This window comes from Cucurbita pepo, unplaced genomic scaffold (assembly GCF_002806865.2).
Source record: "Cucurbita pepo subsp. pepo cultivar mu-cu-16 unplaced genomic scaffold, ASM280686v2 Cp4.1_scaffold000150, whole genome shotgun sequence".
Lineage (NCBI taxonomy): Eukaryota > Viridiplantae > Streptophyta > Magnoliopsida > Cucurbitales > Cucurbitaceae > Cucurbita > Cucurbita pepo.
In genome coordinates, this window is record NW_019646441.1 from 76769 (window position 1) to 99266 (window position 22498).

Genomic DNA, 22498 nt, shown 5'->3' on the forward strand with positions numbered 1-22498 from the left:
AGAAACTATACTAAGAACTTGGAACCGAACGCGACTTCTACTGAAAAAATGAAAAAGAAAAGAAAAGAAAACCAACATAATAGCCATTTCATGTCTCTCAAAATCGATCGAGACAAACTTCTCGTTCGAGCAATGTTAATTGACCATAATAAAATACATACACTACATCGATCTAAAGCTATCAAGAACTCAACCATGATTGGTCAACCATGATGTTGAACTCATGCAACAAATAAAGAGCATGTAAATCTAACTCAATAAGAAATAGTTGGATAACACCTTCGTTGTCGCAACAATCATACCAAAAACGAAGAATAACAAAGCACACATCACATGTGGGTGCAGCAAATCAATGATCAAGCCAATTGCAGTTGCTACAGAACCAATTGATAGATCATCCTGGAGGTGCAACAAATAAAGAATGGAGAGGGAGAAGAGCTTGCTAGGCACGTCGCAATGTCGGGGACACATGGAAAGGTCGCTAATCGAACTTTCTGGTCAGATCACAGCATGAAATCACGATTGATTAACATAAAGGACGGGGACCAGCCCCGCCATTTTACCATCCCTCCCTGGACGTTTCTTTTTCACCTGCAACAGTAACAACAGTAACAACAGTACATTAGTTCTAGCTTCTAATACCATTATTGCATTCAGGTAAACAAGTTATCAACCAAAAATGAGTTGCATCTTCCCTTTAACTAAAGATAGAAAGCAAAATGTAAACATCATAAAACGGTCGAATAATATAAACGACTTTGATCCTTGGTTTCTACAGAGTGCATAAAAGCTGTAAAATTTCGCATCTCCTTCCATTATACTCACGTAGAACCAGCCATCTACTTCGTACTCAATTTCGACTTCTTCACCAGCTGATAAACTTAACTGCAAGGCAAGAAACAACAGTCAAGGTAAATATTATAGCACCAAAGCTTAGTGCTACCTTCTCATGTTCTTCCATTGAGAAAAAACAGAAAAGCAAATAGAAACCACAATATGATATTAAAGAGGAAGTAACCTCATCATCACCACCAGCAGTGAAGTCATAGAGAGCGGATCCATGTTGTGGATGTCCAGACGAGGCACGGTCTTCTTGAGATCCAAAACTCTGAGCGTCACGCCCTGCTAAGGGGTTCTCAAATGATTCGTAACGTTGCATATCATGAGGTGAATATGGAAGGGGATCTTCCCTGATCTGAGAAGCATGAAGGTTCGATTAGAAGCAGAAACTACTCGACAAAACTTACGGAGATACAACGAACAAATATCGAACCGGAGAATTTAAACTCTCGTGTATTGTTGGATTACTAAACCTGCTTGCTCCTGATCTTTCCTGGAGATCATTAGTACGCGTCACAAATGAAAAAAATGAATGGCAGCAATGCAATAAGTTAAAAATTTAATATCATACCGAAGTTTGGGTACTGCCATAGGAAGGTCGTGAACTAAACAACGAAGGATAGTTCATTCCACCAAAGTGAGAAGATATGGAAGTTTCAACTGAGCCTGTCGATTCAGGAGAGGACGTTCCAGACGACCGTGCATCATCTTCCTGAAATTCAAAGGAATACACAGTTGAAAATCACCAAAACATGTCAGTCCAATACTCACCAAACTGCAAACTCTTCATGGAAAAGTAAATCATAGTACCTCTAGTTCTGAACTCTCTAAGAGAGTTTTTGCCCACATGTCATCATAACTAACCGATGGCCTCGAGACGATATTCTCTTCATCGACGTCAGGCGCATCGGTTCCAGCACCAGCAAGAAATTCATTAACCTAATGGCAAGTAAAGATGAGATAAATCAAAATGGAAAACAGAAGGTCAATTAGAACAGCTTAAAATTCATCCTTTAAATGATATCTGTAGCACTCTAAAAGACATACTCTGCTCATTGCTGGTGCACTGCTTCCTAGCAGTCCATCGTCACCAAGATTGGCTGCCCAAGCATTCACTAGGTCGTCATCAAGAGCATCTGGCTCATTGGTTGCAGGTTTTGATTCATAAATAAGATCAGAAATGCCAGTAGCAACGGCTGGGTCACTCAAACCAGTTGATGCACTTATATTGTGTTCTGTCCTATAGATGTCAATCAGCTTTGCACTGACAATTTAAAATCAAATAAAGTTATGAGTTGGATAATGGAAACACAAAAATGAAACAAACGAATTACCTTATTGGCCCCAAAGGTAGGTACTTCGCTCTAGGAACATAGCAAAATAGTGAAACAAGATCCAACAATCTTTCATGGGTTTCATATAGCTTCTTAAGCTCCTCATCCGTCCATTTTTTCTTAGCGTTGTCATGATAGCGAATATCTCTGTTCGTGCAGGAACGTTTCATCGGTGCCCGAGATAAAAATGAGAATTTTAAAGAAAAATGGCAAAGAAAAGAAGGAAGGGAAGTGTTTGAGATTATACTTGATCAAATCGTCTTGAGCTCGATACATTTCATCGAGCACTTTTATCATTGGACTAATTAAAACTCCGAGGCCAGTACCACTGGCTCCTTGATCTTCACCATTGCTAAGATGCATCTCTGAAAATTGAGACTGTAGACCACCTTGGGCTAAAGAATGTAAGAAGTCATAAATCTGCAGCCTATATGGCTCACCGGACCTGATTGCCACTGTTGTAAGAGCTTGAGCAGCAATTAGACGAACCTGAATCATACAAAAAGGTCTAATAGTTTGAAAAATATTACTACTGTGCTAAGAAATTAGGGTATGGTGTGATGTAAATATTGTCCTCTTTGGGTTTTCCCTTTCAGGCTTCCCCTCAAGGTTTTAAAACGTGTTTTTTAGGGAGAGGTTTCTACACGCTTATAAGGAATGTTTTGTTCTCCTCTCCAACCGGTGTGGGATCTCACAATCCATCCCCTTGGGGCCTAGCGTCCTTGCTGACACTATAGTGTTTGGCTCTGATATTATTTCTAACAGCCCAAGCTCACCGCTAACAAATATTATTCTCTTTGGGTTTTCCCTTCCGAGCTTCCCTTCAAGGTTCTAAAACGCGTCTGGTAGAAAGAGGTTTTCACACCTTTATAAGGAATGTTTTGTTCCCCTCTCCAACCAATGTGGGATCTCACAAATAAAATATCTCTATTCTAAGCTGAAAAAAGAAACATTCAACTTATTTCCAACTTCCACCGATATAGTTGTGAAGTAATGTTTCAAGATGGACAAAATTAAGTCATATTTATCAAATTCTTCAACATCAAACAAATACTGATGAAAGACTTTGCTGGATAACCAATAGAGGGGAGCAATACCTCCCAGCTTCCACTGAAGGCACTCCTTTGAAGACGAGTCAACGCACCAGCAAGCGTAGGATTGCGAGAGCCAGCAGCAGCAACCATTTTATCTGCATCTAACATCATCAATGCTGTACCAGGCGGGGTTGCTGATTCCCAAGCATACTCAGATGCAGCATAATTTGCATTCTCTCCAAGAAACCACACCTGTTCGAGTTAATTTAAAATGGTTTTCTTAATAAAAACCAAGTTCAATACAGAAAACAAATGGAATACTAAAAGAAGATGCATACAGCAGCTTGCACCAATCGCTGCAAAGCCAGTGCTGACTTAGGATCAGAAGCTGAAACACGGTCAACTGAAGTAATCGACGTCATAGAGCCAGGTTGTGGTGGAGGAAGATCTAGAACTAAGGTTACTGCTTCCAAAGCTGTGTGCTTCCAGTCAGAACCAGCTCCAATAAGGCACGTCTGTAAATGGAATAACAAAATGGCATGTCTGTAAGCAACGATCCTAGATAGTGATGGCAAACTGACAATTGACTAGAATTGCTGCTTCAATAGCTCCCTAATGAGCAGAACAAGCTTTGTCACAGGTTTGATAACACAAGAAAATCATTTATATATGTCTATCAATCCCCGAACGATCATTTTAATTACACGACACAAGATTATGAGTGATGGCGATGGCCTTGTTATCACTATTTCATTATATGATCTCACAAGATTCCAGCTCTTGATCTCGACTAATCCAAAAATGGTTTTAACTTTTAACTGAACCAAACCTGATCAAATGAGAAATTTGGAGAAGTGAACTGAATAGTGACTTACTTTCCATAGTAGTTGCAAGACATCTGCATCAATTTTCCCGGGAACTTTAGTCGCAAAAACTCTAGCGATTTGAAGAAGAGTGACAGCCATATCAGGTGTTGCCTAGAAACAAACATTAGTGCATATGCATTACTATCATAAACAGAATATTTTTTCTATACGAAACATACCTTAAATCGAGCGTGCAAAGTAAGTAAAATATCATTTAACAATGCTGCTGGCCAGGCTGGGTCAGAAAGCTCTGATGCAATCATGGATTCAAGTTCATCAAATGAATCATGGGGACTTTGCATCCATATCAAGGCCTTCATTATCATGGCTCGAACATAGACACATTCACATGCTACTGTTGTTCGTACTACTTCCATTAACGAAGCCAGCAGACTAGCAATCGTATCTTTCTCGCCCCGTCCATTCGCCACTGAAGTAGATCTCCGTATATCTAAAAAAAAGAGGATGAAATTCAACCAACATCTACAACATGCAATTCCTCAAGTTAAACAATGTTCACCAAGCTGCTTTGTTTCATGAGACGTCAAAATTTTGCTACTTTTGGTGAACTGACAGATTTTTCATACTGCTTTCCAAAGAGGAAGCATAAATATAATGGTTTTGATTAATTAAACAAGATGTAATATGAGTGAGAGTTGGCAACAGAGAGAAAATTACTTTCAGAATGTGAGTTTCCTTTAGCATCAGAATCCTGTTCAGCTCCCTCAGAAAATGAATTAACAAAAGCTCCTTCATCCATATCCTGTAGGCCTAAGGAAAATGCAGCAGCCCGACTTCTTCCCATCTCTTGTACGACTCGTGCCGCTGTATGAAGAACAGGCCTTGAGAAACTACGAAACGAACTTTCTAACCTGCATCCAAAGAATGTTCCAATGCAAGTGAACTCAACCTTCTCATTAAAATCATTCAAATCATAATGCAAGTGAACTCAACCTTCTCATTACAAGTTTGATGAGAGGTTGAGGACGTCTCGTCTTCTGAGATTTATTTTTGAAACCTCCCTTCGACGGCGCTTGTGGTAGCTTGAGAAACTCCCTTGTCAGACGATACCAACCAGCAGCTCGCTCTTCAGTCCTAAAATACCAAAAATAAGGGAACAACCATTTCGTGATAAAAATAATAGTGATAGTAATAACTTACCTATCCGAGTTGTCTGCTTTTCCGAGTACACATAATATTGCCTCAAAACAGACTCTTTCACTGGGATCAAGAAGAAGCTGATAAAGCACCGAGTTGAACTGCGACTTAATATCTGGCCGCTCTATACAAATCCATGTCACAAAAAATCATCATGATATACAAAAAAGCTAAAACTGTAAGGTACATACACATTGATTTTAATTTTTACCATCCAATGCTCGAGCTCTCGATATTGAATGACACAACCGTGCTAGCGAAACTCTGGCAAGAACATCATGCAAATGGAGAACATCCAGCAATGCTCCTAAATGTAAAGGTAGATAAAAAAATTGATGAATCTTCCTTACAATGTTAAGTAATCAACCCAATAAAGCTGCAGAAATTGGGTCAAAAGATTAAACATATTAATTTTTGCACACATTCTTAAATTTGGTTCTTTTATGGTTCTATGTTTGTGTAAATGTAAACATCCTTAATCAGAATAAATAAGAAGAATAAGTGGCTATGATATAAAAGCATACCTCCATGTTGTACAAGTTTTCCTGAAAGAAGGCATAGGGTAAATCATTAGATGCACAAACTAGAAATTAACCAAACTTTAGTTAATTTTTAGATAAAACGTGACGACACTCTGAAAGAAATTTTACAAGTCCTAAACAGAAAATAACCTAGTGACATTGCAACTGCATAAGGATCTCTTGCAGCTAGCTCAGAAAGCATTTCCAATGCATGTCTCACAGCAATTGGATCAGTAAATGACACTCTGCAGTTAACACAGAAAAACCTTGATATTATAACAAAAAGATTAGTACAAGTTGATCAAAACATCAAGCACTATACAGAACATGAGCGGACAATCAAAGTAGCTAGGAGAAAATTTTTGGACCAAGTCCTTATTGATAATGAGGCAATTGAGGACTATCAGAATTGTAAGCAATGGGGCTGTTTTTTATATTGATTTTGAGAAGACTTACAATCATGTTGGTTGGGAGTTTCTGGATCAAGTTTTGGGTAAGATGGGTTAGCTAAAAACGGAGATCCTCGATGTGGCATTGTATTAGGATGATCCGATATTCCATTCTTGTTAATGGCAGACCAAGGGGGAAGGTAAAGGGAACTTAAGGGTTTGTCATGAGGCTTTCTTGGTCTAAATCCCTTAATTTAAATGGAAGATAAAAACAATAAAAACAAAAGCTAGCTAGGTTCATATTAATTTGTTTGTATCAAATAAACAAGTAAATGGGAAGTTGAAAGTTGTTTAGGCATTCAGAAAATGAGGTCCGTACCCCTGTACGGCACGATGCAGAAATACAGGATTTCCAGGATCAAGGGGAAGTCTTCTCAATGCACTAAGCGCCGCTTGTTGCAAATTGCTCCTCATCACATACTACTGAATTGCAAGAGAGGTAAGCAAATAAGTAACGTCATGTACACGACACATACATTTTAACAACCCAAGCCCACCGCTAGCAGATATTGTCCTCTTTGGGCTTTCCCTTTCGGGGTTCCCCTCAAGATTTTTAAAATGCGTCTGCTAGGAAGAGGTTTCCACACCCTTATAAAGAATGCTTCATTCTCCTCCCCAACCGATGTGGGATCTCACACATGTAAAGCAGTTAAATGATGAATTTGTATGAACATAAAACACCATCATATGAAGACACGACTAACAAGTGTCAGAAATTACCTCCTTATCTCCACCTTTAATCCCAAGTACCCCTTTCTTGCGTTTGTAAGGAGCATCGGCGACCTGGAAACCGAATACAAAAGGAACATATTTAGAGTGTTTCTACTAGAATCTTAAAAAAAAAAAAAGAAACACAAACATTATTTATGTCGAAAGAAAATATCTCAAGGGGAAATCATTTTGGAACCCACATGAACACGGTCAAAAAGAAAAGATAAACAAATTGCTAAATCTCAAGGTGCTAAAGTGGATTATCCTATTAGCTGTTCCAGTATTTTGTCAAGTCACTATGAACAGCACCCAAAATCTGATAGCAAATTCCAACTACCACGAACCGTTCTAAGGGTCTTAAATCATTAGTATTTTACCCTGAAACTTATCCCACATAAAATTTTTAATCATCAACCCGCACCATTTTTGGTACACGAACTACTCGAATAGATTTCAAATACTATGCATATAGCCAGAAAAAACAAACCTTATCAAGGATTGAAAAAACAATTTCATATAGTTGGGACAAAATCTCAGAGCTGCTTGAAGGAGCATAGGTCAAAGCCTTTAGTGCTTGTAGTCTTCTAGCATGAACTTCAAGAGAAATATTGTGTCAAAGGAGGATGCAAACATTTCATAAGAGGAATCTCTTTCAACTCAATAAACAATATGATAATTCTTTCAAATTCAATAAAAGGAAACCGGCTTACATTCAACATCAGGATTAGAGGCCTCAGTTACAAGCTGATTAACTATTCCGGGTACAACATCAGCTCGAGTCACCCCCCCGACTGCATCAATATCAGCTAAAGCATCCCAGTTAGGTGTTGGAATCCCACCACCTGTACTTACACCTTGTGCACTAGTATCTGATAAAATTCTGGCTAAATAATAGTATACGTAACGGAGGACACTCCTATCTTCACACTGCTGATTTAACTGTCAAATATAGGAAAAACATAATTCTTTGTTCTTTATTTTTTTTCTTTATTCCTTCAGAAGAAATACATTTCATTGGTAATAAAATGACAAAAATATGGGGGAATGAAAGCATCCATATGAAACACATTCATCCTCCACTCCAATTGGTTTTATCAACTAGAATTTCTATGCCTCATCTCCTTGTTTCTTGTTTAGCCCCTCTAGCTTTTTGTTCTTTCATCCAAGACTTAAAAACCACCTTCCAAAAAAAATATCACTAAACTATCTCCAATTACATACAGACAATTTTAAGATCCAAACTGTAACAGCCCAAGCCCACCGCTAACAGTTATTGTTATCTTTGGGATTTCCTTTCGAACTTTCCCTCAAGGTTTTTAAAACGCATTTGCTAGGGAGAGGTTTCCACACCCTTATAAAAGGTGTTTTGTTCTCCTCCCCAACCGAGGTGGGATCTCATAATCCATCCCCCTTTGGAGCCCAACATCCTCGCTGGCACACCGCCTGGTGCTTGGCTCGGATGCCCTTTGTAACGTCCCAAGCCCACCGCTAGCAGATATTGGGCTTTTCCTTTCGGGCTTCCCTCAAGGTTTTTAAAACTCATCTGCTAGGGAGAGGTTTCCACACCCTTATAAAGGATGTTTTGTCCTTCTCCCCAACCGATGTGGGATCTCACACAAACAATTGGTAATGGGTACAATAAAAGAGAACTGTTTGGGATTCCATAAAGTTTCTTCACGGAAAAATGAACTAGACCAGTACGAACAAGAGACGAATATAATTTATCTTATCAATAGCCATATTCTAGACAATTTTGAAGTCATAAAGATTACTTGATTGCTAACAAGAAATGAAATATTATCATACCATGAGCAGAGAAGGTGCCAACGAAGGATCAACTGAATTGTAGACGGCAAGTTTTGGGAATACATGATGAACTAACTGCTTCTGGGAGCTTTTCTATAAAATTCACAGAAACATAACAATGTTCACATGTTTTACCTCCAAATCATCACAACAATAAGAATCATCGCATACTGTTCACCTGGTCCGAAGTAGCAGCGAGTTCATGGATACTCCTAGCCAATTGAGCATAAGAAACAGGCTGCAGTGCAAGTCAAATTGAACAAAACAAAATCAATACACATGCCAGGAACAACAATTCAAAAAAAAGACGTGAAACATATAGGAGGAGGGCACCTTCTTCTTGCTCAGCCTCTGCGGCATCATGTTGGTCCTCACAGGATTCAAAGCGGCTTTAGCAGCAGAAATTGTGTCATTCTGGATCTGCATCAGTGCCGCCCTCTTAGACCTCTTCTCCCCGGCCGGCCTCCCCAGTGTAGAGGGCAGAGCACTTGAGGCAGAAATTGAAGATGAACTAATCGTTGATGGCGCGGCCAATGCAGCGTTTGTGGAGGACGATCCCGACGACGCTTTTGATGGATCGGCGGTAATCAGATCCATTAGCGTCGTCCCCGACGAATCCTGACAAAACCCCCAAAAATGAATGTTTATGAAGGAAATGTCGAAAATAAATTGTGCATGAAGAGAAGGTCTGGAAAATTACCGCCATGATTGTTCGATTGATCCGTTCGACTCTGCTTGATTGCAATGCTCTCTGTTTGTCCTCCGCTCAACTTTTCTGTTCTGTTGGTTCGCAATTCGAATCACCAATGCTTCTAATTTCTTTTTCTGTTTTCAAAATCGTCTAAAACCTCATGAATCTATCTGATTCCGATCAGAAGAAGTTCCATCGCAGGAAAAAAAGAACAGAGGGTTCGCCTAAGAAATGGCAAATGTGCAGAAGGGTTCGACCTCAAATCTATTCCAAATGGATATGCATGGTTCTTTATTTCGACGCCATGCAAACATCTAAATTTTCTATTTTTAGATATTTTTTTAAAAGAAATTTTGTTTTTTTTTTTTTTTTTTTTTTTTTTTTTTTTTTTTTTTNTTTTTTTTTTTTTTTTTTTTTTTTTTTTTTTTTTATGATATTATGTATGATTAGATACATTATGGTAAATTTCATCTTAAAAAATCGAAAAAAATATTTAGTATGCTACTAAATTTTCCATTTTTTTTATTTATAAATTTAATTTCAAATATTAAAAAAATTATAATTTAGTCGTTGTAATTATAAAATTTAAGATGTTTCTATGACTAGAGAGAGTCAATTTCTAATGAATCCGTATAAATAGTCATTATCTGTTTCTTCTACTGTGGGAGGGCTGATTGTCTCCTGTGAGAGGGTTGATTGGGATCTTTCGGTATAAATAATAGTCATTATCTATTCTTGTACCGTGAGAGCATTATCTGTTCTTGTACCGTGAGAGCATTATTTGTTCTTCTACAGTGAGGGGTTGATTGGGATTTTTGAGCAACTCACGACCTCGTACTCATTGACCTTGACCTCGTACTCGTTGACCTCTTGCCAATTGATTCTGAGAGATCATAAGCAAATTGCGCATGAGAGCATTATCTGTTTTTCTACCATGAGGGGGTTGATCTGAATTTTTGAGCAACTCACAACTTCGTACTCATGACCTCTTGCCAATTGATTCTGAGAGATGCGAATTCTTCTAATTCCACAAATTGAGCGAATTCCAAATGGAGCCCAGCTTTAATTATCCAAATTATTTTTGAACTTCCACGAGGCCCTTAAACAAAAATGACATGGCATCTAACGTGGCGTGGTTAGACAACTTTGGAAATTTTAAGATTTCTCGATGGCCGAGGTGGGGATTCGTAAAACCAATGTCTCAAACTATACGTTTCACCCACGATTTCTCGATGGCAAAATCGAATTCACAATAACAGAAACTGCCTCAGAATTGCACTGCACAACATCATTGGAACAACTCGTTACAATGCATCTATTATGGAAGCTCTTAGGTTCATTCTGTTTGAATGTGTTCATCTGTTCATCTCTTGTTGTGCAAGGAAGGACCCAGGAAATGATATCTGTTCAACTTTTGGTTGAACAGAATCACATAACATCAATACAATCGGACTTATTGCGAGTATAATACAAGAAAAGAATGATAGATCATGACATTTCCAGAAGAACAGAATGAATATATGTCAATATAATGAAAACCTGGCATGAAGGCTCCCTCCTCCATGGAGTTCCTGTACATCAGATATCCCATCTTGAAGCAACGACGTGCTTGGGCGTCACAGGAGAATTCGACTTGCTTCATCGAATCTGTTCAAAAGCAGAGTAAAAGGGTACGCACAAAGAAAAAAGAAGACGACTTCTTAAAACAAGAGAGCAGTTTTGTTGTACATTTAACAGCAAATTACAATTCTGAGTATTCGCATTAAACCTATCTCCCTAGCTCCTTCATAAGTTCCTTATGGTCTAGACTCTAAGAGACATATAGAATAACATATCACATATTGAAAAAGAAAAAGAAAGCAACACAAAGAAAGGAGAAAAACACATAGCTCAGAGGTTAAATAAATCCTCTCCTCTGTTTGTAAGATTCACAGCAGCTGGCTCTGAACTTACTAAAGAAGCCACCCCATAAGAAAATATCAAATAAAACATGTCAAACTCCCTAAGACAATGAAATTTTTTTGGAATTCCTTTATTAATCTGCTTCACCAAATGGGTAGCTATCATAAATACCCAGCAACTGGACTGTTGATACGATACGATACGAAACGCGAACATGTTCTGCACACTTCCTACATAAAATCCCACTCAGCTAAACCCATTCCCTTTAGCAGAATCCTTCCACACGAGAAATGCGATCGACACCTTTCAAAGGTAAGGAAATTTTCAATGTAAATTAAGCAATATTTTATCAGAAAAGCTTCTGGACAAGCGCAAGTCAATTTTCCTCCAGCTGCTTTGGGCAATTGAACATGAAAAAATGGTAAAAAAAGCGTCAGATATCATCTTCACTGCTATGGAATCTAAAATACTGCCTCAGATGTTATCAGCTATTGGAGAACAGAAAATCAGTCACAAAGGGTGTCTCAAGATGCCAAATACCTATCAAACTCGTTCATCTAAATGCTTGAAGGAATCAAAGGAGAGTCCAATCTTACGGCAAGATACTCAATTCTGCTAAAACCATATCCATTTTCAGATGCTTGGACTTTCTTAATACTTAGTCTCTCCGCTTCAAGACTCGAACAAGTCTCAGACTTTCTTTGCCGGATCATCATCAAGCGAAACTGAAGCATCTATTCTAGACGTTGCACTCTTTTCAATTTCTGGTTTTTCTTTCTCGTTATCATCGAGTTGAAGGGCTTGAGCAAACTGGTCAGAAATAGGGCTAATGGCACCATCCCCAAGTGAATTTAGAGAATTAGCATTTGCAAATAGCTGCTGTCTTGTTTTCCTTTCTTTCAAAATCCTCTCCCGTTCATCATAGAAATCAAAATCATCTATAATAGATGTTCGTGGATCATGGTCCTTGAAAATTTTCAACATCTCAATACCTTGTTTCAGCGGCACCTGTCAATTTATGGCATTGAGAAATAACATCAAGAAGCATAAAGGAAGGACTAACAAAATTTACATGTACGTATACGAAAATGCAAAGTGCTCATTGACCAGGTACCCTAAGCACAAATAGGAATTGAGAGTAATAGGTAATATAAATAAAAGTTCTGTTCTACAGCAGTTCCCACATCAAAGTTAGATGGCAGGTTATAACTTTTTTTTCCATGGTCCAAAACTTGTCCCTATAACTTTGTTATCTATTTGATCTCTATACTTTCAAAACTAATTAGTCCTTGTAGGTCGAAGAACACTTGCTTTTATTCCCTTCGACTTGTTGGTTGACCACTGTTACAAAATTATAATGTGGCAAAATATACATGCTGACATAACATAAAAAAGAGCATTTTAACTGTTGTCCCTGCTCAATCTTCCTTCTTCCCCATCACTCTTTCTTTTTTCTTTTTGACAAGGATACAGGTAGGGTGGGTAGGTCAACGAAAATATGCATACTATACAATACACCTAAGGAAAAACTTGAGTTGCAGGGCAAATAATACATTTAAAAAACAAGGAAGAAGAAAGACATGATCCTCCGTGACATGAGTTTTAAAGCTTCTTGCCAAATGTTACTCGGTTATAATTTAACATAGTAATAGCCTAGTAAAAGGTTCTACCTAACAACAAACAACTGCGTACACCGTTGCTACATGCACATAGATGAGGATGCAGTTATTAAAGAATATTGATATCAAATCATACCTCCTGAGAATCTCTGCTATGTGTAACTGGTTTATTGTCATTATTTTGAAGTAAAACATGCCGAAATCTAATATTAGGAACATCTTTGATGATATGCCACTTAACGGGAAATTGTCCACTCCACCTATCCTGCTGCCAGTAATCTGCATTTTTCTCAAAGTCAACAGGTCCAACCATTTCAGCTACACCACAAAATTGACCACTAGCATTAACCTGCAAGATAAACATGACCCACTTGCTCTTACAACATCCAAAAAAAATAATGAACGATTGAAAGTATGCAACAAGAAGCAAGAAGATAGAACCTACAAATCTGTGGATGGAGATTCAATTCCACCAATAGGCACAACAATTGATGTTAAAGAAGATACCTAGTGTAGCTACACGATTTTAAAAGATGCCATCACTTGAAGAATAAATTGAATATTATGAATAATTTCATTGACCACTCCGACGCACAAACTAAAGACCTGCCCACAATGTGCAAAATTCTTGATAGCTTGAAGAAAAACCATTTAATTCTTTTTTGTTTAATTTTCTGTTATCATAATTATGCCAGGAAAAGATGAGTCGGGTTTAATGGCCACATAAATTGACGCTTGAATCCTACAGCCATTACCAGCAGAAAGCCCTAAACCCCAAAAAAATTTGATGGTAGTGTAGTAAGATAAAACAAACTCCAAAGGAGCCTACAGCCACTACTATGCTTCTTGTTTTCCTCCTGAAACCTCCTTGACTACGTCTCATAATAACACAACTATGACTGAGGCAGTGTCAAGCACTCATCTTTCCCCCTCTAAGCACGAACAAGATTTCCAAACGGAAAAAAAGGTAATTAAGAATAGTCTTCAGAGCTTACGGAGAAAAAGAGGAGAACTGGACAATTTCCTTGCATTTCTTTTGCCTCCCGGTAAGCAGCATCCAGTTTCTTGTTACCATGTGGAGTACTGGCCCAAACGTTGTACTTGATACTTCTATGAACATTATCTTCACTAAATGACTTGATAATGAAAAACTTAGCAGTCTCGTAATCTGTAGCAAAATCTGGCCGATTGTAGGAATCAGGACTAACTGATAAAGTCGATAAATCGTTTTTTATTGTACCAGATGCAATACTTTGGTCGCCTTTACCCTTGGCCTTCAAAGCTCTTGGTCCTCGATTACGGTCACTAAAGATGCTATGCGGATCATTAAAAAGTGAAATTGAGTCTCTATCTCTGTCTCTTACTCTGTCCTTCTCAAAGGTAAGTCGGCTTCGGTCATTTACAACTGGATAAGAAATGGATGCACCACCAAAGTTAGAGCCCTGATAAGAACTGCTTAATGGGTACCGAGCATCATAAGCACTTGACACCATTCCAAATCCATGCATAGGTCTCTGTTGTAGAGAAGCCTAGAATGAAAACAAGTTAATAGCGAGATAAAAGTATAAAAATCTACAATTAGGACCAAAATAATAGCATTGCCAATAGGACAAGAATGTACAAGTATAACATGAATAAAGGGTTTTCACAGTAGATACAAAAGGCCATAGTTCTTAAAATTGTATAGTGCACATATACGACAAATGCAGAAATGATAATGTGATGGGTGCTCGTGGAAACAAAGGAAAAAAGATTACTGACTTACTAGTTCATGCTCACTAACACTAGATCAAAAATTCAAGAAGTGAATTTTATCGTAACTAAAACAGAAACTAGGCAACTAATTCCAATATGTGAAGTCAAGAAACTAGTTCAACTGGTATGGCTAGCTTCTCCCTCATTTCTTCTTTTTCTTGAAAGAGAATAAGCACTTCCAGTAATCGAGCTCAAGCAAATTAGATTAAATCAAACAGATTTGATATCATTAATAAGTATCATAGTTAATCACACTTGTATATAATTTTAGTGCGCAAACAAAATTATAGTCTTACATAGTAAGTTATTTTGTATTTAATCAAGAGTTGAGTTCAGTAAGGTTTGAGTTATTGGAAGTTTAATCCCAAAATATGTAGTATAAGGTTTCATCAAGAAGAAACCACACATTACAAAAGCAAGAGAAGAACAGGAAAGAAGAGAATTCGAAGAAAACCAACGTTGTTCCCCAGGTAGTACAAGTCACAAACTATTTTACTATCAAGAATTATATTTTGGTTGGTATTTGATTTTTCAAATATTGTTATATGATATTTCTTCCTTTCGAATGTCTTTTTAAAGAAATAATATGATATATCTTATCAATAAAATATTAAGATGGCAATAAGCTATTATGGGCATAAAATGTGACATGAAATATCTCATGCTGGCTAATACAAGCAATATCAAATAGGGATTTTAGGTTGTAGAAGCATCTAATAACCTTTCCTAACTATAACATATTATGCTAAGTCAACAAACAAACCTGTCCAACATTCTGATCATTAGAGCCAAACATTCCCATTGGTTGTGGATAAGCTGCTGGAGATGATAAAGAGCCTGAACCAAGATTTCCCCCACCATAGGACCCAAAATTTAGCAAAAACCCTGTTCCAGGCCCATAGAGCATGTTCTCAAATGCACTACTCTCAGGTGATATCATCTCAGTTGGCGAAACGGGAACTGCTGAAGATCCATGAGGTAAACCAGGTGCAGCTTGTTGTGGGTAGTATGATGGGGAAAATGGAACTTGTTGAGGAGAATACAGTTGCCCATCTAACATAACCGAAGGCATAGGAGTAGCAACAGGTGAATATTGTCCATATGCCATATCAGGATTGAAGCCATAACCAGAATGAAAGACAATAGATGGACTATCATTGTACATGACCTGATCCATGGACAAATCAAAGGGTGAATTTGTTATATGTAATCGATTTTTAGATGGATATTTTCAGAAGATGAACAGTATATTTTCAGAAGTAGACTCACCGGCGATACAACAGGAAAACTATCAGCATTTACATATTGTGAATAAGCATCCCAAGCACCAGTACTACTTCCACCATATCCTGAAGACAACACAAAGCCATGACATGTTGGAGGATTATTTTCACAGTTATAGGAGTCAAAAATAGGTAACAATTTGCAAAAACTAATATGAACAAGATTTCTTGTCCCACATGTGTCAATTAGAGTTGACTTCAACTCAAATGGCAATCCCCTATGATGGAAAAAAGCAAGATATTCTTTTTCAACAAGAAACAAAACTTTCCATTGATAAAATGAAAAGAGACTAAGGTTCAAAATATAGAGCTCCACAAGAGCTACAAAAAACATAATGTATGGAATGGGGCACCATACCCCAATTATAAAAATATATTTAGAAAAGAAAAATAAAATAAAAGGCAAAGATTTCTTTTAGGAAGGCCCATAGATGGACAGAGGGTTGCACCTTGTAAAGCGGAAGGTTTCTCTATTCCTTAGGAGGTTGGTGACATGGACACGGATAACAAGTATCATAAGAGGAAGGAATGAATAATCGCTTGCTAAGGCAAGGATTACGGTTGAAAATGCTTGAAATTCAATTGTAAGTGGAGTCATGAAGGGGTAATATCCTATGACTATCACATTTCTAGGAAAATACATGTTTTAAAGAACAAAGGAGAATTTCTAGGGATATTCCCTGAAGTACATATTATATCAATACTGGAAGGCAACTGTGCTATTCCTCCTGGTTCTTGTCTAGTAAAGAATAGGTGCTTTTATGGTCTCATTTCCTAGGACAATTGAATACCCATAACAAATTCCTAGCAATATATCCTAGTAGTGCAATTGTAAGCTAGTTAGTGTCCTTGGTGCAAGCTGGGAGCAAGAGGAGGAGATTATCAATTTCTCCGATATCTTCTTTGACATTATGTAAAAGTTCGTTCAAACATTGATGACTTGACAATGTTCATCCCTAGATGACTACACCCCGCATACTGATCCATATTCTTTCCTGGACACACCCTTGAGAAGGAGGGATGGAGAGGGAGGGAGGGAAAAAAACAGTATTTTTATTTAATTAATGTCCATCCAAGAAGATTCATTTAACTTCTCTGGCTTTCTCCTTTGGGGTCTGTAGCCCACTGTACGCTTCATTGTCTTTGTGAAATTTTCATTTTTTGTCCCCATACAAAAGAGCAAAGAAGAATACAAGCTGTCCCAATCCTAAATAGATAATAGCAGTGAGGAGTTTGGAAAACTAACCACCATATTGCATATTTGGTTCGTGCGAAGAGGCATAAACATTCACTGGATGAACATTGCCAATACTTGTTCCTGAATCCATAGATACTTTCTGCTCTATGGCATCCCTCGACGGTCCAATAACTGCTGAATTTGGAGAAGGATTTGCTGAAGCAATCCTTCCACCTTTAGGTGAGAGTTGCTGATAATGAATCAGGAAAAAAATGCCAGAGGTAAACATCAGTAGTCAAAACCTATAAACATGTAAATCAACTACAAGGGAAAAAAAAGAAGGGTTGAGTGACATTACTGGCTCTATCAGGTTATCTGACCTAAGAGATCTTTCTCCTGCATAAAAATTGATTGTTCAGTGCCCCTATAGAGGACAGAAGTACTTAGAAAACGTCTATTTGCTCTAAAAATTAAAACCCAGAAGAAGAAAGTGAATAATTAGTACTTTGGCCTACAAATCTTGTCAAGTACTAATCAAGACACTTTTTCAGTCTATGTAGATCTTAGACAGATCCATCATGATTGACTAACAACCCACCGCAAAGGGCAGTTCAATACATGGTCAACAGAACCACTGTGAAGTGTCAACTCAAAGACTGAGAAAAAAATACGGGGAAAAAAAAACAAAACAGCAATGATTTTCAGCTCTCTGTCGGTGCGTTTCATGGCAGAGAGAACATCCATAGTACAGCAAACAAAAACCCTAGACTACATAAACAGGTAAACCATAAGATTTCTAACTACAAAGCGACCCAAGAACCGTACATTCCCAATTCACAAACCCAAAAAAAAAAAAAAAAAAAAAGNCCAATCCAGAAGTTATCATAGCAGAATTCCACAAAACCCCAGATGGAGTAACACAAGAAGAACAAGAAAAATTCAAAACAAGTAAAAGAAATCAACCAGTGGTCAAACAAGATGCAGAAGGAGCATACCAATAGGAACGATTCGATCCTGGTCCTCATCGGGGCGATCCATAAAGACAGAGATCCTGAAACAAGGCGATTGGGAAGGGAAAATTGAAGTGAAGGAGAAAATCAAACGGGAAAATTTGAGAGGGATTTTGGGATTTGAATGGAAGAGAATAAAAAGGGTTTAGGTTTTTACGAGGCAATGATTTTTGGGGAAATCAAAAAATTAAAAAGAAAACGAAAAGAAAAAACTGAGAATTTAATTGAAGAATTGAAGCCAAATCTTGGGCGTCTATGGCGGTTTGTTCTTTAAAAACCATTGCTGGCTGAGGCCCAAAAGTAATCCCCATGCCCAAACACCGTACCCAATAATTTTATTTTTATTTTATTTTTATATTCATATTCTTCTCTATATTTTAAATTACATAAATATCTAATTACCATAATAACTCACCTCTTAAAAATACATATCTATTCTTTAAAATAATTATAATATAATATATAATTCAATCCAATCTCTTCTAAATTAACAATATATTTTTCCACTTATTTTTATTTTTTTTCCAGATATATATTTATATATTATTGAGAGTGGGTCCCACGTGAGTTAATTTAGCGGAAGATCATATGTTTATCGGTGAATAATACTATCTTCGTTGGTATGGGGTCTTCTAGAGAAGCCCAAAGCAAAGCCACGAGAGCTTATGGTCAAAGCAGACAATATTATACCTTGTGGAGATCCGTGATTCCTAACATGATTATTAGAGTCATGCCCTAAACTTAGCTATCTCAATAAAGAATCCTCAAAGATGTAGTCAAAGTGACTAAAGTGTCGAACATATGGTGTACTTTGTTCGAGGGCTCCAGAGTAAGGAGTCGAGTCGAGTCTCCATTAAGAGGTAAGATAATAAGTAGGGTGATAAAGTGACTAAAGTGTCGAACAAATGGTGTATTTTGTTCGAGGGCTCCAAAGAAAGGAGTCGAGCCTGGATTAAAGTGTAAGGTGATAAAGTGACTAAAGTGTCAAACAAAGGATAATTGACAGTATTTTTTAATTATGGTGCACCTTGAAAATTTACTATGATAAATAGTTTTAATTCTTCTTTTATTCCAATAAATCAATGAGTTATTAATATTAAAAAAATTTATAAACAATATAAAAAAATAAATAATTAAACCATATATCATTACCGGTTAGAAATTCAAATCTTCACTCTATATTATAACTTATTCACATTTTTAAAAAATTAATTGACGTCAAATTTGTAAAATCATATATATTAAATTAACGCTACCGAAAAGATTAAACCCATAAAAAAAATATTCGACTATCAATCAATATACAATGCAACAAAAATAAATAAATGCATACAAACAAGTTTCCATATGAGTAAAATTATTGATAACATTAATTGAAAGCATACAAGATAGAGTACTATGGCGCACATGAGTATGTGTGATGTCACTATTATCCCATGTCGGGTACCTATTGATACCCTCTATATCTATATATATATATATATAGAACTATATGTAGCTTGAAACAAAAGGATTTGAACATCTCGAGTTGGCTTCCCCTCAAGGTTTAAAATGCGGAGGATTTCCACTCCCTTATAAGAAATGTTTCGCTCCCATCTCTAACCAATATTTCGTTCTCGCTGGCACACGGCCCGATGACTGACTCTAATACCATTTGTAATAGTCTAAGCCCACTGTTAGCCGCAGATATTGTCCTCTTTGGACTTTCCCTTCTGAGTTTTCCCCTGAGGTTTTAAAACGTGTCTCCTAGGGAGGGTTCCACTCCTTTGTTGACCATTCAGTATTCCGACAATTGAGTAAATTAGGTGTTCATGAATGAACTGGGCCACATCCAAATGAGAGCGATTCTAAGAATATGATGACTAAAAAAGACTACGAATTGAAAGCCACTACTGTACCAACAAGTTTCATCTTATTTTTCAGTGGCTCAATCATAGGAACTCAATGATTAAACATGCTTTACTTGGAGCAGTTCTATGTTTGGTTAACCTCTTGGGAATTTTCCTAAGATGTATGTGAGTGAGGACAAACCATGTTAGAAGAACTCGGGTTGCTCTGTAGAGGGATAGTCCTCACTTTTAGAAGCGAGGAGTAAGTAACGTGATCATATCGGGGTCATTAAGTGTCGAATCAACTCCGGATCCTATTCAAAATTCTGGACATGGGTCGTGACAAACGGACTCGAACATAGAAGTTTATAACTCAACAAAAATCGAGATTGATGTTCTCTCTACTATAATTGTTGTAACGGGTAAGATTCAAGAGAAACCGATAAACTAATAGTAGTTGAAACATAGAAACTTAAATGTATAAACTATGAAAAATCAAGAGGTGATCAAAGGTAATGTAACGACAATAACGAGATCGTTAAATTATTCATTTGCACGTATAGACAAAATGAACATGGGAATTTTTCACTCAACAAATACACATGCTTTGTTGATTCTCTTCTTGGCATGCAGGTATGGAAAGACTTTTTTAGCCTTTCATTCTCTTTTTAACTTTTCAAAATTCCCCTCGAACAAAGTATGTCTTCCTCAATCAAGGCTCGACTCCTTTTTCTTTTGGAGTCTTTTGTTCGACATTTGAGGATTCTATTGACATGACTAAGTTTAGGGCATGACTCTGATACCATGTTAGATGAACACGACTCTCCACAATAGTATGATATTGTCAACTTTAAGCATAAGCTCTCATGACTTTGCTTGTGTTCTCAAAAGGCCTCATACCAATTGAGATAGTATTACTTGATTATAAGCCCATAATCATTCTCTAAATTAGCCGATCTAATACCATATTAGATGAACACGATTCTCCACAATGGTATGATATTGTCCACTTTAAGCATAACCTTTCGTAACTTTGCTTCGGGCTTCCCCAAAAGACCTCATACTGATACTATTCCTTGATTATAAACCCATGATCGTTCTCTAAATTAGTCGATGTGAGACTTTCATCCGACATATTATACTCAAAAGTATAAGAATCAATTTTTAATTTAAATATTAGGGGAAGGTTTAATACCTTATTAGAGGAGAACGAGACAAAATAATAAATGAAAATTACTTTTATTTAATAAATTATTGTTCTAATAAATTAATCATTCCCATCATATTAAAATCTACATGCTTCCATCAACCAACTCCTTCAATTAATTAATTGTGAATTTAAAAAATGATCCATATTTTAATTTCAAAAAATATTGACCCTATCAATTAAAATATAAAATATAAAATTTTGATTTTATCATAAACTATCGTAATTTTTGCATTTTAGTCCTTAAACTTTCATATATTTTTGTTTCAGCCCCGGATATTAAAAAAATAGAAATTTAAATATATACTCCAAAATATTTTTAATAATTTATATGAACAAATATATGCGTTTGCAGTAGGTATACCTTAGATAATTTATTAAGGAATAAATTGATTATTTATACATCATTTTAAAACTAGAATATAATATTTGAAAATTTGTAATAATTAAAAAAAAAAGACTTAAATTCATAGTATTTTAAAAATTCCACCAATCAAAATCATGTTTTAACTAAATGAAATTTATAAAAATACTATTTTTTGTCAAATTTAAATTTAGATTTACAATTTTAACTCATAAGTTTTTTAATTACAAAATCTCACCACATCTATTTTAATTATTATCTTTATTTTTTATATTAATAAATGAATAACTCATAAGTTTATATTAATAAGTTTTAAAGTTTTTTAATATATTTGTAGGAGGCATTTTGGGAAGCCCAAAACAAAGAGTCCTCAAATATCGAACAAAGAATTGTGAGCTACGAAGGTGTAGTGAAAAGTGACTAAAGTGTCGAACAAAAGGTGTACTTTGTTCGAAGGCTCCAGAGAGAGGAGTCGAGCCTAGATTAAGGGGAGGCTATTCGAGAGCTGCATAAGACTCAGAGGAGGGTTTATAGTGTACTTCGTTCGAGGGGAGGATTGTTGAGGATCATGGAGATTCGTGATTCCTAACCAAAGACGGGTAAACATTTTGAAAGGTAAAAAAAGTAAAACAGTCTCAAAATTAAAACGAGCATTTTAAAAATAAAAATATTCAATTATTATCGAGTATAAAAATTATTCTATTCTTACCGGGTAAGATACCATAATAAGGATTTTTTTTCAATGAAAATTTGGTTAAAAAAAACTTACCTAAAAAATATATTTATTGGAAAAGAACATAAATTATGAAATTTTAACCGATGGGATTAAAGTAAAAAAGTTTTTAGTCATATAGTAAGGATGATATGTAGGGTAATAGATACGGTAAAAAAGTAAAAATAGAAAAATAAAAATTATTAATGGATTTCCATTTCTGAATATTG

General features: G+C 36.5%; 2 protein-coding genes across 5 annotated transcripts; both read right to left on the bottom strand.

Moving 5' to 3' along the window:
• Positions 1-233: 233 nt before the first annotated feature.
• On the bottom strand, positions 234-9705 carry LOC111784042. The gene is made up of 27 exons (XM_023664861.1): positions 9420-9705; positions 9053-9337; positions 8898-8957; positions 8720-8812; positions 7624-7852; positions 7401-7507; positions 6923-6985; positions 6522-6622; positions 5904-5998; positions 5757-5777; positions 5444-5539; positions 5236-5356; positions 5029-5169; positions 4753-4946; positions 4254-4525; positions 4084-4185; positions 3547-3723; positions 3272-3460; positions 2422-2663; positions 2175-2321; positions 1888-2104; positions 1651-1779; positions 1412-1552; positions 1274-1333; positions 1019-1195; positions 826-885; positions 234-591 (listed from the first exon to the last, which is right to left on the bottom strand). The coding sequence occupies exons 1-27, from the start codon at positions 9423-9425 to the stop codon at positions 517-519; spliced, it is 3600 nt and encodes a 1199-aa protein (XP_023520629.1). The 5' UTR covers positions 9426-9705; the 3' UTR covers positions 234-516.
• Positions 9706-10796: 1091 nt separating this feature from the next.
• LOC111784068 lies at positions 10797-18432 on the bottom strand. 4 transcript variants are annotated; one of them, XR_002813478.1, is made up of 9 exons: positions 18142-18432; positions 17505-17542; positions 17216-17396; positions 15956-16035; positions 15450-15854; positions 13927-14460; positions 13068-13280; positions 11853-12320; positions 10797-11057 (listed from the first exon to the last, which is right to left on the bottom strand). XR_002813478.1 is itself a non-coding variant. In XM_023664893.1 (8 exons), the coding sequence occupies exons 1-8, from the start codon at positions 18182-18184 to the stop codon at positions 12003-12005; spliced, it is 1812 nt and encodes a 603-aa protein (XP_023520661.1). In that variant the 5' UTR covers positions 18185-18432; the 3' UTR covers positions 11092-12002. The 4 variants fall into 4 exon arrangements, 2 of the variants coding, with proteins under 2 accessions (XP_023520661.1, XP_023520662.1); XR_002813477.1 differs by lacking the exon at positions 10797-11057 and adding an exon at positions 11092-11703; XM_023664893.1 differs by lacking the exon at positions 10797-11057 and having other exon boundaries at positions 11092-12320.
• Positions 18433-22498: the final 4066 nt, after the last annotated feature.